General features: G+C 40.0%; 1 protein-coding gene across 2 annotated transcripts in view; it reads left to right on the forward strand.

The window, feature by feature from the left end:
• Rat1 (5'-3' exoribonuclease 2 Rat1) overlaps positions 1-17,460 on the forward strand; it is a 458,579-nt gene that overhangs the window by 273,079 nt on the left and 168,040 nt on the right. For both annotated transcript variants that reach the window (XM_090376618.1, XM_090376619.1), the window contains exon 19: positions 775-863. In XM_090376618.1, coding sequence (XP_090232744.1) covers positions 775-863 — 89 coding nt within the window. The remainder of the gene's footprint in view (positions 1-774; positions 864-17,460) is intronic.

Genomic DNA, 17,460 nt, shown 5'->3' on the forward strand with positions numbered 1-17,460 from the left:
TCTACAGTGATCGTGCATTACTTATTCAGAGAAAGCAGCTGGGAAAATGGGTTTCAGGGAGTTGTTGCCTATATCACAACAACAACACCCCTGCACATACAGAACTTTCCATTTGCGAATTTCTTCTGAAGCACTTCATCACCGTGGTCCTTCCAAGAACTGGGGGCAAGTTTTGTATTGTATTCAGAAACAAAATTGTGACGTGTTATGGTTTTGTTCATATCAGTTCACTACTAAGAAGAGAAATTACTTCAGTCACACACACACACACACACACACACACACACACACACACACACACACACACACACACACACACACACACCACAGGAATGCATACAGATATTTGGATTAGTTTCTGGCTTGTATTACAAGATACAAGAAAATCCTTTGGAAAGCCGTAACACTCCATTTTTTTGAAGTAACGGTGTCACATTACCTCACATTTATGTATTGTGTTCAGAAACAAAATTTTCACGTGCTTATGGTTTTGTTCATATCAGTTCACTACTAAGAAGAAAAATTACTTCAGTCACAAATATGTGATTTGAGTGTGCACGCATGCGCGTGCGCACACACTTCAATTAGTTTCTGGCTTGTATTACAAGATACAAGAAAATCCCTTTGGAAAGCCATTACTCCATTTTTTTTTTTAAGTATTGGTGACACATGTTACCTCACAATTATAAGCCTGAAGGAGTTGTTATTGTGTTACGGGATTTTTTTTTTATTTATTCTTTGTTTTTTACAATGGTCTATTGTATTATTTTGTAGGAAGGTGAGAACAAAACTGAAAAATCAGGCGTAAAAAGAAAATATGATGAGGATGATGAATCTGATGAAGAACCTCCAGATGATGTAAGGTAAATAATTTTACTTATAATATCAAAGTGAATTAATTCTTGAGGGAACCCTGAGTATTTTTCTAGAATGTGCAAGGAGTTTTCTGCATATCTAAAATTTTAATTTTTTTCTGTCTGATCCTAGACAAAGTGCCAACAGCAGCAGGGGCTCAGCTGAAAATGGAGCTGTAGGTACTGATTGGTTGGCAATACTGACAGGATGTTTGTAGCAAGGGTTTTAAAAGTGGGAGGGGAGATATAAAAATGTACAATTTGAGGCTTTATAAAATATTTATAGATTTTATTGCTATAATGCTGAATGAAATTTTTAAAAATAAAAAAGAATATTTCAAACTTAAGAATATCAAAAAAGTAATTATGTGCATCTACATGCAAAAAATTTAAAGACACAGTCAGCACAAGATCTAACTTTAATGGTTTGCTCTTTTGCTGACATTGTCTAGCATTAGCAGAAAGCAAGCTTATGCAGCATCAGCCAAAAAAAAACAACAAAAAACCCCTTCCTATTTCACCCATCCATTTGCTCCAAATGTTTGTCAGTTCTGCCTTGAATTTATTTAAGCTGTCCACTTCTACACCGACAGATGGAAGTTTGTTCCAGAAATCAACCACCCACTAGCTAAAATCAAATTTCTGCACATCTATTCTACAACTCTCTTTCCTCGATTTGAATTTATCCCCCAGGTGATTAATCTGGGCAAGAGGAAGAATCCCATCAGCATTCAGCTTGCTTAAACCTTGAATGGTTTAAGCAAGCTTGCTTAAACCCTAAATTCTTAAACCTTGAAATTCAGCTTGGTTGAACCTTGAATGGTTTAAGCAAGCTGAATTTAAACCATACATCAGATCACTTCACAGGTGCCTAGCCTCCAGACACTGTAATTTCCAAAACTGAAGCCTTTCTTTGTAAGAGCAACCCTTTGTTCCATTCTACTTGTTCCAGCAGCTCTACATCCTGACTAAATTGATGCCTCCAGACCTGTGTACAGTACTCAAGGTGTGGCCTCACCATTGTCTTATACAAGGGGATAATCACTTCCTTATCCCTGCTAGAAAAATTCCTGTATATCATTGACAAGACATCATGAGCTACTCTTGCAGACCATCTGCATTGCTCAGGAAACTTCATATCTGACTACACAGTTACTCCTAGGTTCTTTTCATTCTGTGCCACCCTGAGTGCAGTATCACACAGTTGATAACGTTACTATGGGTTACTTCTACCCATAAGTAGTACTTGACATTTGTCAATGTTAAACTTCAGTTGCCACCTCTCAGCCCATCTGCTCAACTTTTCTAGATCCTGTCGCAGTAATGTACTACCATTAGTGTCATTAACAACCCTGCCAACTTTCGTATTATCTTCAAACTTAGACATTAAGCCGGATATAACTTCCTCAATATCATTAATGAATACAGAAAAACAACAATGGGTCCAACACCGAACTCTAGGGATGCCACTAATAACATTAGTACACGAAGAGCAGTGTCCATTGATTACCACTCTATCGTCTACCACTCAACCAGCCCTTAATCCATAGCAGCAATTTGCCCCCAGTGCCACACTGCTCCAATTTGTACAGCAGTCTTCCATGTGCAACAGTATCAAAAGCCTTCCTAAGATCCAATCATATGATCTCAAAATTATTCTTTCCATCCAGTTCCTTTGTGACCACGTCATAGTATCCAATCAAATTGGTCAGACAAGACTTCCCGTTAACAAACCCATGCTGTGTCTTAACTATAACTGAAGTATTGTCTAGACGATCCTGCAATGCTTTTTTGACCAGTGCCTCCATTAATTTCCCAGGAGCAGAAGTTAATCTAACAGGTCTGTAATTACTTGTGTTACCCTTTGATCCTCCTTTGTGAATTGGGCTCATATTTGCACATCTCCAGTTCATGGGACCTCCACTGAGTCCAAGGAAGCTCTCATAATTATGGCTAAGGGTTTGCTTTCTTCCTTTGCTGCCTCCTTTAATATAACTGGATAGCTCCCATCCACCCCAGGTGCCTCTCTTATGTTTATCTTCAACAGTTTCTGCTCCACTTTGCTCTCAGTTATTACAAAATCATTTAGCTCACTGCCAGAAATTTATACACCTCTGGCATTCCTCTCCCTGAATAACTCCTTGTGTAAATGTAGATGCAAAATACTCATTGTTTGCTAGCTACCTGAACAGGATCACCCACAGTTCAACCCTCGATATTAAGTGGACCAATCTGTTTCATCCTCTTCCTTCTAGCGTTTACATAAGTAAAGAACTCTTCGCTGTTTTTCTTTGCATCCTTTGCCAAAGATTTCTCGTTATCTGCCTTTGCCTGCCTAACGTTCTTTGTGACTTGATTACAGACCAGCTTATATATGTTTTTTTTTTTTTTTTATGAGAACCCCAAACACGAAAGGTATCAAAACCTATAGTACTTAGTACCGTGCATGGGTTGAAGGAGAAGTATGGGGAGAGGGGAGAGGGGAGGGGGATGCCGGAAACTTTGCTCTAGAGACTAAACATGGGTTTCACCACTTCAAGCCTCCAATAAGCAAAGTGGTGGTATTTCACCGGTTGATGAAAGTCATCTACCACCTTGGCTTCTGTGTTACCTGTTAATTTATGTGTGCTACATGTCTCATTAGTGTATCTGACATCCATTTATGCCTAAACCTTGAACAGTGTTTCTTAGTTGGTATGAAAAGCCTAGTAACTTCCAACGTTAATTCTTTGAATGCTTCCCATTTAGAATTTGCTGTCAGTAACATCATCAGTTGGTGTCACTGTATAGAATTCAAAAACTGTCTCAGACCACCATAGTCACCTTTACCAAAGCAATTTTAATACCCTTCCCTTTACCACTGATGGAAGTTAACTCTTTGAGTAAATCCCACATCAGCACGGCCCTGTATTTCTCTGTACAGTTGTTCGTTATACTCATCCGATTCATTACACCAATAACACTCCTACTCTCAATTTTGCTTTGCCAGTGTGTATGTCACACCAATCTGACTCAGCGCTGCACTGTCCACCCATATCAATTGGCTGCACTTCCTTAGATTTTGTGTTTCTTGATTAATAGCATAACCCCTTCTCCCTTCCTATCCTGTCTATACTTTCTGTACACACTGTACTTCCCAAATTCCAATTCTGCATTCCTTTTATCTGTGTGACACCACGTCTCTGATATCCCAACAATATCTGCCTTTGATGTTTCGACCAACACCTCAAATTCATCAAATTTATTTACCCAACTCATAGCATTAGTGTAAACACAATATACATGCACCTGCTCTGATTCTTAGCTACCATAACACAGCCCATGTATTTACTTGTTCTGTGATGACTCCCAGCAGTCTCTGAAATCCCCTGCACCTTGTTTTCCAGGCTGCTACTCATTCCAATAGAGGCAGTGCAAGAATTGCTTTCACCTCTGCCTGCGGCTACTGGTAATCTATTAGTCTGTCTATTCCCATCAAGATTGCAATTTTCTACCCCACCTAACACTGCCTCAATGGCATCAGGAAATATTCTTCCACCCTTTCTATTTAAGTGTATCCCATCCCTGTAAAAGCAGGGATAGGATACAAGCACACAAGCTCTTGTTAACAAGCACACACCAGGCTGAAAAAATTCTACCCCATGACCTTGCACAATCTCCTCGGCCGAATTTATTGACAAGGCTCGCATCATATACTGCCCCCTATTGTGTCTGGGCAGAATTGCAGACACTTTCAGATTCAACCGTAACGGTTTTTTTTTTTTTTTTTTCCAACGTTGACATGTACTTGTTAAGTAATTCTGCCGTTCTCCTACTCTTAATATCATTGGTGCCAACATGTACAATAATATCAACTTTTGTGACCTTAGAAAATGATAATTGCTCTACAAAGTCATCAACTTTTGACCCAGGCAGACATACCCTAGTCCTGTTCCACCTATCCTTTTTTGCACAATATATTCCCCATTTTCCTGACAATAGTCACCGAGAACAAATAGGTCCTGTGGGACTAGCGCATTCTGCCTTGCTGATTGCCACTGTGTTCAAGTGCAAACTCTGGTGTTGATGTGGGCAGCTGAGAGCTTGATAGGCCTCTCATTTTAAATCCTTTGGGCAGTGCGTAGCACACGCTTCTTGATTAGACCAGGGTTCGAGCCCGTCACCACCAAATACGGAGGATGCGGAAAGGTCAAGGAATGACCACCGCATATCCTGGAGCAATATGGCCTTAGTTGCTAATGCTCCTAAAAACCAAACAACAACAACAACAACAACAAATCCTTTGGGGCATCTACCCTTTTCTTCAAGCTCTCATGAAGGCCCATAACAATGCTGAGTTGGCACCTGATTTCCTCACACTCCTTACATCAAGCACACACACAAAGATATTCCCCTTGGCATTACCATGTCTCGTTCCTGATGACACCAAAAACATCAAACAAGCAGTACATTTCAAAAGGTTGCGATTCAGAGGACAGCCACTCCCTCAGTTCTCCTCCCCTGAGCCACAGCACTCCACTACCTTGAGCCCTTTGCTTTGCTGCTGTGGTCTGAGGCATGATTTCAATTCAATTTCAATACTATTAAAAATATAACACTAAACTTATATCCAAATGCAGTTAATTCATTTTTAATGTCACTAACCACTGCATTATACTATAATTAAATCAAACCGAAATAAAGTAAAATAAGAAGTGTATATTATGATAATATAAAATCACTGATCAAAGATTTAAAGTTTGAAATCACTTAAAACCACTATACAATACCCTTCGGCAGCAACAGCTGCCTTCATCAGCTGAGAGATTACGGGTTATCCACAACATATATACAGTAGAACCTCACTAAATGGTCACCCGCTCTTGTAATTGGTCACCTTTGGAGACCAGTTTTTTTTTTTTTTTTTTTTGGAATTGTCTTGATATCTTTTTGATTCCCAAATCTAATGCATATTTGTGATAGAGTAGGAAGAGGGCGAGAAAGAAAATAACGGAAAAAAGTCATTACCGTGTTCCTCAGAACTCAATTGAAAGATACTGATTCAAACACATATCTCAGTAAAACCATCCTTCCCCTAATAGTAAACAGAAAACAAGGGTGATCGTTTCCTAGCTGGCTGTTTAGAGCTAATTCGTAGAAGTTCTTCCTCCCCTCCACGGTTTGTCAGTTTTTAGTCGGTATGTATTCCATTAGAGATGTTCGTAGTCACATAGTCCTTAATTTCAAGTTTCTAAGTGTGTTCGAGTGGCTTAAGTCATGCCTGCGAAACGTACTCATAAAAGTCTGGATTTGCCGAAAAAATGTGAAATTTTACGTCTTCGTAAAGGTGAAAGTGCATCACAACTCTTGGAAATGTATGGTTTCCCAAGTACCACGATTAATAATATAAAAAAAGAATGGAGACAAAATTGAGAATTTATGTGCAAAACAGAGGCTGCTGATGGAAATGTTTTGAAAAGAAAAAGGCTGACCACAGCGACACTCGACAAATTGGACGAAGCCTTGTTTATATGGTTCGCACAGCAGTGCTCCCAAGGGATTCCATTAAGTGGGCCAATTATCATTGAAAAGGTGCTCCAAATGAATCAAAAATTGAATGGTGACCCAAATTTTGAAGTAAGTCAAGGTTGGCTCCATAGTTTTAAGGGGTGGCACGGTATTCGGCCCCTCGACTTGGGCACTTGTACGTGGTGAGGGGACTTCCCAGTGATGCTGCTGGTCTTCCAGATTAGCATCACTGGAATCTAACACCCATACCTTGGTTCCAGGGTTACATCATTGGAATCTGACATGTGCAGCCGTGCGCTGCGACCTGTGGAAACTCATAAATGGGGATCCTGGTGGTGGTAGTAGTAGTAGTAGTAGTGGCATGTGATGCAAGAAAGCAAATGTATGAGCTTATGCAGCATCAGTCAAAAAAAAAAAAAAAAAAAAAAATCACACCATTCCCTCCAAATGCCTGTCCAGTTCCTCCTTAAATTTATTCAACCTATCAACTTCTACGACAGATGGAAGTTTGTTCCAGCAATTAACCACCTGCTGGCTAAAGGCAAATTTCCGCACATCTATTCTACATCTGTCCTTTCTTAATTTGAATTTATGCCCCCTTAGGTTCGTAATCTGAACAAGTGGAAGGATCCCATCAGAATTCAGCGTGCTGAACCCATTCAAGGTTTTATACACCTCAATCAGATCCAGCCACTGCAGTTTCGGAACTTAAGCCTCTCTTGATAAGAGGATCCCTTCATTCCCCTCACCAATCTTGTTGCCCTTCTCTGTACACGCTCAAGTAAATCTACATCCTTCCTAAAATGAGGCCTCCAGACCTGTACGCAGTACTCAAGGTGTGGCCTGACCATTGCCTTAAACAGAGGGATAATCAACTCCTTTTCCCTGCTAGCAAAATTCCTATATATCATTGACAAAACCCCATGACCTGCCCTGGCAGCCTGTCTGCATTGCTCAGAAAACTTCATATCTGACTGCACAATTACTCCCAGGTCTTTTTTATTTTCTACTACCTTAAGTGTAGTACCACACAGTTGGTACGTTTCTCTGGGGTTACTTCTACCCATATGCAGTACTTTGCATTTGTCAAGGTTGCCACTTCTTAGCCCATATGCCCAAATTATCTAGATCCTGTTGCAGTAGCACACTGCCATTACTGTCATTAACAACCCTGCCAACCTTTGTATCATCTGCAAACTTCGACACTAAGCCTGATATACCTTCATCAATATCATTGATAAATATACAAAACAACAGTGGACCCAACACCGAACCCTGTGGGACTCCACTAATAACATTAGTCCAAGAAGAGCAGCACCCATTGATTACCACCCTCTGTCTTCCCGCACTTAACCATCCTTTTATCCATTGTAGCAACTTACCCTTAATACCATTCTGCTCCAATTTGTACAATAGTCTTCCACGCGCAACAGTGTCAAATGCTTTCCTGAAATCCAAATATATGATATCAAAATTATTTTTTGCATCCAGTTCCTTTGTAACCACATCATAATATCCCATCAAATTTGTCAGACAAGACTTTCCCTTAACAAACCCATGCTGTGTCTGAATTATTGCTGCAGTCTTGTCTAGATGATCCTGCAGTGCATCTTTAATCAGCGACTCCATTATTTTACCTGGACCAGAAGTTAAACTAACTGGTTGAGGGGCCCAGCCTTAATACACCACTTCTGCCCCTGCTTCAACAAGACAGATGGTCCTGGGATGAGATCAAGGCTTATTGGAAACGTGGGTATGATGCTCCTGAGCGAACTTGGCGTCCCATTCGTGTACGCAGTACCTGCTAGTTCACGAATGGGCGTCCCCTCGTAGGGCTCGGTGGTGGGTGAGGTACTTAGGGCATCTTAAATTTTTATTCTACTCCTATGAGTAACTTAAATCCTCTTTCTTCTGGGGCCCTAACAAGGCCCCTACCTAATCGAAATGATAGCAGGGAAAACACCTCCGTAAAAAGAGCCAGAATTGAGGACACACCACCACCACCATCAGTGATATACCACTCTTCCTCATTCTCCATTCCACCGGAGAGCAGTCAATCGGAAAGATGTCACCCTTCTTTATCCAGAAAGGATTAGAAGAGTTGGCAGGATCATCAAAATCTGTTAAACGACTGCGTTCTGGCGACCTTTTGGTCGAAGCTTCCAGTGCAAAACTAGCGGCAAAAATCCTGAACTCTATACCTCCATAGGGAGAATACCTATCACCGTAAGCCCCACAAAACTCTGAATTCTTTACGAGGTGTCATATCAGAGTGAGACCTTCTTCTTATCTCCGAAGAAGAGATCTGCTCTGAATTGAAAGGAGTTACTGGAGTTACAAGGAGTTACAGCTGTCAAGAGAATATCGATACGAAAGGATGGGAATCTCGTCCCTACCTGAGTTCTTATCCTCACATTCAACACCTCACGGCCTCCAAGTTCCATCAAGGCAAGCCATCTAAACTGCCCAGTGAGGATTTACATTCGAAACCCACTGAAGAGTTTTAGATGCCAAAAATACGGCCACTCACAAACAGCTTGTCAAACCCTGTCTGTGCTCGATGTGGTGCTAAAGAGCATTCCAGTGGTGGAAGAATGAAAAAGAGATCCAAAAATTATAAACAGAGCTGAATATTTCTTACCCAGAGGACAGAAAACGTATCCAACCAGTAAATAATGAAAAACCTTCACGTGCCCAGAAGGTTTCTGCTAAGTGTACTATTGGTACACAAACTGGGATGACCATACCACCTCGAGAGTCATTCACTCCGATTGCACGCTATTTATTGAGTTCAGAAAAGCCCACCCAGAAAACACAGTCAGCTGCCACTCCTACATCTGTACCTCCTAGTGCTCCACTACTACAAAAACCAAGTGGTAAAGAAAAGCCAAAAAGATCGGAAGAGCCGCCACCCGCAATACCGGAAACAATGGATATAGAGAATAAGGAGATACTGGATGAATCAGTCTTGGAACTCTTTGTGGAGGAAGAAATGGACACGGGACAGCGTCCACACTTCCCCAAAAAAAGAGAAATCCAAGACTGACAAAAGTAAGCCCTCAGCACCTCGGAAGCCGCCTGATGGATCCACCAAGCCAAAATAATGGCTAAATTCTTACAATGGAATTGTCGTGGATTCCAACGAAATACTGATGACATCAAGGCCCTCCTGCAAAAGCACGAGCCAGTTTGCTTTTGCTTGCGTGAGACTTATCTAAAGTCAAATGATGACCCCACCATGCATAACATCACAATTTTTTGTAAGGACAGAATTGTGGACGGTCCTGTTCATGGAAGAGTGGCTATCCTTGTAAACAACCAGACCCCAGTTCAGGCCTTGCTACTTACAACCAGCATAGAGGCTGTTGCAATTTGCCATACAGTGGGATTTTTATTAACCATCTGCTCTATTTATTTGCCACCTGGGACTGACATCTCCCAGGAAGACCTCGATGATCTTGTAATGCAGTTGCCTCCCCCTTTCTTACTTCTAGGGTATTTTAACGGACATAACACCCTGTGGGGTAGAGCCAGCAACAATGGAAGGGGACGAGTTATAGAGTATATGCTAAGTGACAATGACCTCTCCCTTCTAAATGTGGGAACCAACACATTCTTCCACATGCCTGCCCATACATTTTCTGCCATTGATCTTTCTATCTGCTCTCCCTCTCTACTCCCTTCACTGACTTGAAGTGGAAGAGAACCCATATGGAAGTGACCACTTCCCTGTAATAACCTGCTTGCACAGCGGGAGACTGTGTCTTCCTTTCAGGTTAGCATGGTGGAAGACTGGTCAGGCTGACTGGAATGCCTTCCAACATCAAGGTCAAGGTGTTAACGTGTGTTTGTTTCAATTGTGGTCTCCAGGGTTTCCCCTATATGCCGCTGTAGCATCTGAAAAGGTGAAGGCCGGCAAGTGTATGTATGTAGGTGTGTAAGTATGTGTCTTGTTATCTTGAGTGCCGGCACTGGCTACTTTGCAGCCAGGGGGCAGGGGACACCTGGTCCCCTGCCCCCTGACTCCCAACCTTGCGCCACGAGGAGGCGCACCAGGGTTCGCTTTCTAGCTGAGACTCTTACTGGGGCTATCAGGCAAGCCTAGGAGCCCCAAGGGAAAGGAAGTGGGGATAAGAATTGAAGTATGGGGATTGGGAGGGATGGGGAGGGTGGATAGAAGATAAGTGGAAGAGATAGACCTCCCATGAAATAGAAGAGAGAAGTTTACAAGTGTATAGAGTGGAAAAAAAAAAAAAATAAATAAAATAATAAAAATAAATAAATAAATGAAATAAAATAAAAATAATAATAATAATAATAAATAAAATACAACAACAAAAAAAAAAAAAAACCCTATATACAATGTTTACTATTAGCTAAGTGAGTACGTCACCACTCCTTGGCGACTTAATCAGAAAACCAAAACTATGAATAACACTTCATTACATTAATTAACACCATTTCAAAAGTATTAGGCCACAGCAACCAGACACACTTGTCCAGTCATTGTACAGGACTCAACCACTCTACCTCAACTTTTTTTTTTTTGCTGGTGCTATGATTATCTGATCTGACACTACCAGATTTCACCATTAAACTCAGAAAGCAAAGGGCAAGGCGCTATCCATGAACAAACATAAGTTGCACCCTGTCAGCGTTTTACAATTCAATATCATATTTACAACATGAACAGTCAACTTTTCCTCTGTACACAAAATCACTATTGATATCGTGATAGTCTTTACAAGTCACATTTTGACAGAAACCACACTCCTCAAGAGCCATTAACACAACCAACAGATAACCTCTCTGTTAATTCTACTAAATCCAATTTTATGTTTATGGCAAATAATCTACGAAACACAACATCATTACCATCGTAGAACCAACATATTTACTTAAGAAAAGAAAACTAAGGACTTATTTACAGTAAACATATTTAATGGACAAAGAAGCATAATAGTTCTTGTCCTTGAACACAAACTCTGGATTACTTGGCATCACTCTTTACAGATCAGCTCCAATTAGGACTATGTGCAATTGTTTGCACATAGTCTCTTCCTATGTGCAAACAATTTATCTGCAAAATTACAAAAAGCTAGGAAATTTTCTTTATCATTCTACTAATTATACTAAATCCAATTTTATATTTATGGCAATTAATCTACAAAACACAACATCATTACCATCGTAGAACCAACATATTTACTTAAGAAAAGAAAACTAAGGACTTATTTACAGTAAACATATTTAATGGACAAAGAAGCATAATAGTTCTTGTCCTTGAACACAAACTCTGGATTACTTGGCATCACTCTTTACAGATCAGCTCCAATTAGTCTCTTCCTATGTGCAAACAATTTATCTGCAAAATTACAAAAAGCTAGGAAATTTTTTTTATCATTCCACTAATTCTACTAAATTCAATTTTATATTTATGGCAATTAATCTACAAAACACATCATTACCATCGTGGAATCAATATATTTACTTAAGAAAAGAAAACTAAGGACTTATTTACAGAAAACATATTTAATGGGAGGGAAAAAGAAAAAACACCTTCCAACATCAGGCAAATTTTGACCTTAATGCAGTCAGTCAAGAGACTATCAATGATGCAGTCACTTACATCACAGAAAATATTGTCCCTGCAGCTGCCAATACCATTCCGAAAACATTGCCCGGTTTCCACCTTTTCCCAAACCATGGTGGAATTCACAATGCACAGCAGCAAAAAAGGCTCAAAACAAAGCTTGGGGGATATTCCACCAATATCCTACCACTGTCAATCTATAGCCTTCAAACATGCACGAGCCAAAGCACGCTACATTCGCCGTTGGAGTCAAAAGGAATCGTGGATCCGTTTTACATCATCTATTACCCAGTCTACAAGCACTAAGGTAGTCTGGCATAAAATCCGAAAAATGAAGGGAAAATATACATCTCACCCTTCACCTATCCTACAATATAATGGATGCCCTATTGCAGAGACATCTGCAATAGCCAATGCTCTTGGAGAAACATTCTCAAACATATTTGGAATATCTTCCTATTCTCTGGAGTTTCTAGTTCTGAAACATAAAAGAGAAAAACAGGCACTAAATTTCACACCAAAAGAGCTTTGTCTCTACAACTTCTGCAACTCTGCAGGAACTAAAAAGAGCTCTCGATTGGACCAGATGGCATTCATTATGAAGTGCTTAAACACCTCTCACTAACATCTATGGATCGCCTGCTTGTTCTGTATAACAGAATCTATATAAAAGAGCAATTTCTGGATTCCTGGTGCATGGCAATTGTGCTTGCCTTTGCAAAGCCAGGAAAGGATCCTGAATTCCCTACTGACTACCGTCCTATAGCTCTGACTAGCTGTCTGTGCAAGATCCTGGAGAGAATGGTTAATTTTCGGTTAATGTGGTATTTGGAATCGAACGATCTTCTCTCCAGCATTCAGTGCGACTTCCAAAAAAACAGATCGACTCTTGATCACTTAATTAGACTGTAAACATCCATCCGGGATGCTTTCCTAAAACAAGAACATTTGGTGTCAGTATTCTTTGACATGGAGAAAGCGTATGACACAGCTTGGAGATTCGGCTTCGTAGAAGATTAGCATAGCCTAGGTCTTAGAGGGCATCTCCCTATTTTTATTAAAAACTTTCTTGCCAACCGGACTTCCAAGTTCGTGTGGGATCCTAGAAGAGGGAGTACCACAAAGATCGGTATTAGGTGTCACGCTTTTTGCCATCAAAGTAAATTCCATCAACTGTAAACAGTGAATTGTTTGTTGATGACTCTATGTTGATTACCTTAGCATATTTTTTCAGTCATGCAACATGAGGGTTATTGAAAGACAACTGCAACAAGCCATTAATCGCCTTAATTCCTGGGCACTTGCTAATGGATTCAGGTTCTCGCCGCAGAAGACTGTTTGCATACACTTTTGTTATAAGCGTAATATTTATCCTGAACCTGAATTAAGGCTCGGACAAAATGCTATTCCAGTAGTGTCGGACACAAAATTCTTGGACTCGTGTTTGATAAAAAGTTGACCTTTCTAGAACATATTCGTCAACTCCGTACAAAGTGCACGAGAGGACTAAATATTCTTTGCTCTCAGGTATACTCGTCAGCCAGAGAAAGTATCCTCCGATGGCTGGACCCTCTCTACCATCAGGCTATCCATATCGCTACTGGAGCATTTCGAACATCTCCTGTCCAGAGCTTATACGTTGAAGCAAACGAACCACCGTTATCGCTTCGACGCAAGCAGTTGTCTTCAAACTATGCTTTAAAACTGAAATCCATGCCTGGCCATCCGTTTTTGAGCCACTTGGGAAAATTTATACAAAACCTGTCAGACTGCCAACCAACCTTTTGGTATTCGTGTCCAAGAGTTACTCAGAGAGTTTAACATCATGGTAGACAAGGTTGCACAAACACCAAAGTAAACTCTTCCACCCTGGCATGCTCATACTCCATCATGCGACTTTTCCCTTAAGAAATGGGTAAAGTCTGAGACTCCATCATCTGTCTACCTGCAGCTCTATTCAGCACACCGAGCTGAGCACTCCAACTTTCTACACGATTCAGAATTCCGGTTCGAAGTCTGAATCGTGCGTAGGATCTGCTGTTGTCTTTCCGGACACTATAATATCTCAGCAGATTCTTCCTGATTCCAGCATATATGCTGCAGAGCTGCATGCTATAGAGTTAGCCTTGGATACATTCAAACTTGTCAATGCCAAAGGTCAATAATATATTCTGATTCTTTGAGTGTATTACAGGCTTTATTATCTCTGAGACACAACCCTCATCCAGTTCTTTGTCGGGTTCAGCAGAAGATACATTCTCTTCGTGAATACAAGTTTGAAATCTGCTTCTGCTGGATTCCTAGCCACATTGGGATAAGGGGAAATGACTTGGCTGACACTGCAGCCAAATCAGCAGCTCCCACTAATAATCTTTGCTTGTCAGTCCCCTATACAGACCACAGGCAAATAATATGCAACAAGATATATTCCCAGTAGCAAGAACTATAGCATAGAGAGAGAGAACTAATAAATTATACTAGATAAAGCTTGTAATAGAAACATGGCAGTCCAGTCTGCACAGGAATCAGAGCGAGGAAGTTGTTCTTGCTCGACTCCGCATGGGACACAGTCATCTGACACATTCGTTTCTGCTGAGGGCAGATGACCCTCCTATGTGTGAGTCTTGCAACACCATTTTATCGATAAAGCATATTTGAACAGATTGCGTTAATTTTACTCATCCGACTGGACTTTATACACTCAGTCAGATTTTATCAGACGACAATTTTTGTCAGCAGTTTTTAAGTTTTTACAAGATATTAATAGAATATTAATATATTAATAATATTAGTATTAATTAATTAATAATACATATTATATTAATATGTTATTAATATAATATAATATAGTATAAGTTTAGAAGTAAATTGGATAATTTACTTCTAAACTTATACTGCCTTATATATATATATATATATATATAAATAACAGTTTGATGATGTAACCTTTTTAAAGGTTACCAGAATCTCTTTGTTGATATTTTAATCTTTTCTTGGCGCAGTATAACCCTAGTCATTTTTCATCAATCAATCAGACGGTATTCGACAACTGCGGATTGAAGGAGAGAAGATGAGTGCTAACAGTTAAATCCTAGTGCGTTATTGCGAAAAACTAAGAGAGTTTAACCATTTAACAATTGTGGCCCAATGCTAGTGGGCGCCACAAAATGACATTAACAATAATCGGCAAGGCAAAAAAAAAACCACGTGCTTTTAAGAACATGAATTATAATTTACTGTCTATAAAATATTATGCCCAAAATAATGTCTGGTTGAACAAAGAAATGTTTAAGAAATGGTTTACAGAAGAATTTTATTCCCAAGTTCTTTCTTACCTTAAAACAAAAACCTCCCAGAAAAAGCCCTTTTGATAATAGACAATGCTCCTGCCCATTCCCTTGACGATTTAGAATAATTTCGTCCCATAACAACATTCAATGCATATTTCTTCCAGCTAATACAACTAGCCTATTACAGCCAAGGGACCAGGGCATTATAGAGAGTTTTAAGAGGCGGTATAGAAAATTATTTTTACAGAACTTGGCACTATGTGAAAATGATTTAGAGGTAGAACAGTTCTGGAAGGAGTATACTATAAAGGATGCTATCTATAACACAGCTGTGGCAAAGTGTTCCTGAAAAGATTAAAATCTGCCTGGAATAAGCTCTGGCCATCTCAAACAGTACAACCTGACTGTGCAGATCAAGAAGATTCTGGTCTCGCACCACCAGTTTTAATAGAAATTTGCAGATCTTTGCCAATATTCAAAAACTTAAATGAAGACAGTGTCAAAAATTGGTGCGATATAGACGCAATGGATGTAAGTTACAAAATTTTTATGGATGATGAAATCGTCTTCTATGTTTCTGCGGGATCTATTGAAGTAGTAGATGAAGAAGACAACAGGCCCACAAAATCCACCATTTTCCATAAGGAAGCCAGTCAATCCCTGAGAGATATAATCAATTGATATGAATACCAAGAAGAAGCAGAAATGCCAAAAATAATTTTACTATGACAAATTTATAACTTGGCTACTGAAAAACACCAACAATACCAAAAACAAACAAAAATAACAGATTTTTTTTTAAACAAATAAATTATGTATGTTCAACTTCAAATTACTGTAATGTAAATAAGTTTTCTTTTTTTTTTTTATTAAGTTAAAAGTGTTCTTAAATATACATGTATGTAATTTTTTTAAATTACTGTATATGTATTAAAATTTAATCTAAATAAATAATTCCCAGTTTTTTACGGTTACAAATTGACTTTTTATTTACTCCCTTGCTAAATGGTCTATTTCGCTAATGGGTCATCCCTCTGGTCCCGAAGATGTGAGATTCTACTGTATGTATATATAGCTACATATATCCCAACAAGTCTGCGACGTCCACTACGACACATGAGCACTACTAACTTCCCATACATTTGAACCGGAAATGGCTCGGGTACACCTCATTCTAAATCGTCCCTCCCTTAAATGAGGGACTCAAAAAAAGTGGATGAATGCGGCAGTCCTTATCCCTATTAATACTATAGCATCTGGATGAACATATCCGTAAGCTCTCCAGCCACTTCCAGTTCCAGAAACCACTAGCTCTGTTTTTATGCCTAGGGCTACCGCATAAATTCCCTACTATCTGGGTATCTCGGAACCCATTGCATGTATTTTATGCTTGTGTCAGATGCGCTGTATGCAGCTTCCTGGCCGGAGGCTTCACACGATGGTGTCCACGATTAAAGATTCCAGCAGGGTCATATATGAGATTGAATTTCCAGAATGCGGGGAGTGTTATGTGGGAGCAACAATGCATGGATTGCACAATCGCCTAAGCAAACATGATAGAGCCATCAAGATTGCTGATTATGGAAGCTCAGCCGTAGCCGAACATGCTTGGGAAACAGAGCATGATATTTCAGCCAAAGGAGCGTTGGTTGTCGACAGAGCTAGTGGTTTCTGGAACCGGAAGTGGCTGGAGAGCTTACAGATATACTCGTCCAGATACTATAGCATTAATAGGGATAAAGGCTGCCGCATTCATCTGCTCTTTGAGTCCCTCATTTTGGGGAGGGACAAGCAATTTAGAATGATGCATACCCAAGCCATTTCCGGTTCCAATGTATGGGAAGTTTGTAGTGCTCATGTGTCATAGGGGACATCGCGGACCTGCTGGGATATATGTAGGTATATGAGCCGTGGTCGTTCAACACTTCGCCGGCGGTTCATGGGTTCCCCCTCCTCGGACTACTTTCGTTAGATACCACAGCTGACTGTGAGCACCCCCACCAGCCGTGTCATTTCAGATAATATGCTCTGACCCATTCGGCTGGCCATTACAATTTGGCCTTTGTCTAACTCGCTTAAGTCTGCTGCCTTTCCCATCTGAAGAACAAGAGTAACACTGATTAACGGAGCTATAACTCAATACTGAAATATATATATATATATTTCAGTATTGAGTTTTATCTCCTACCAAGTTACGTTATATGAATTTCGTATC

The sequence above is a fragment of the Mastigoproctus giganteus genome, chromosome 6 (genome assembly GCF_048544385.1).
Source record: "Mastigoproctus giganteus isolate SK-2022 chromosome 6, ASM4854438v1, whole genome shotgun sequence".
Lineage (NCBI taxonomy): Eukaryota > Metazoa > Arthropoda > Arachnida > Uropygi > Thelyphonidae > Mastigoproctus > Mastigoproctus giganteus.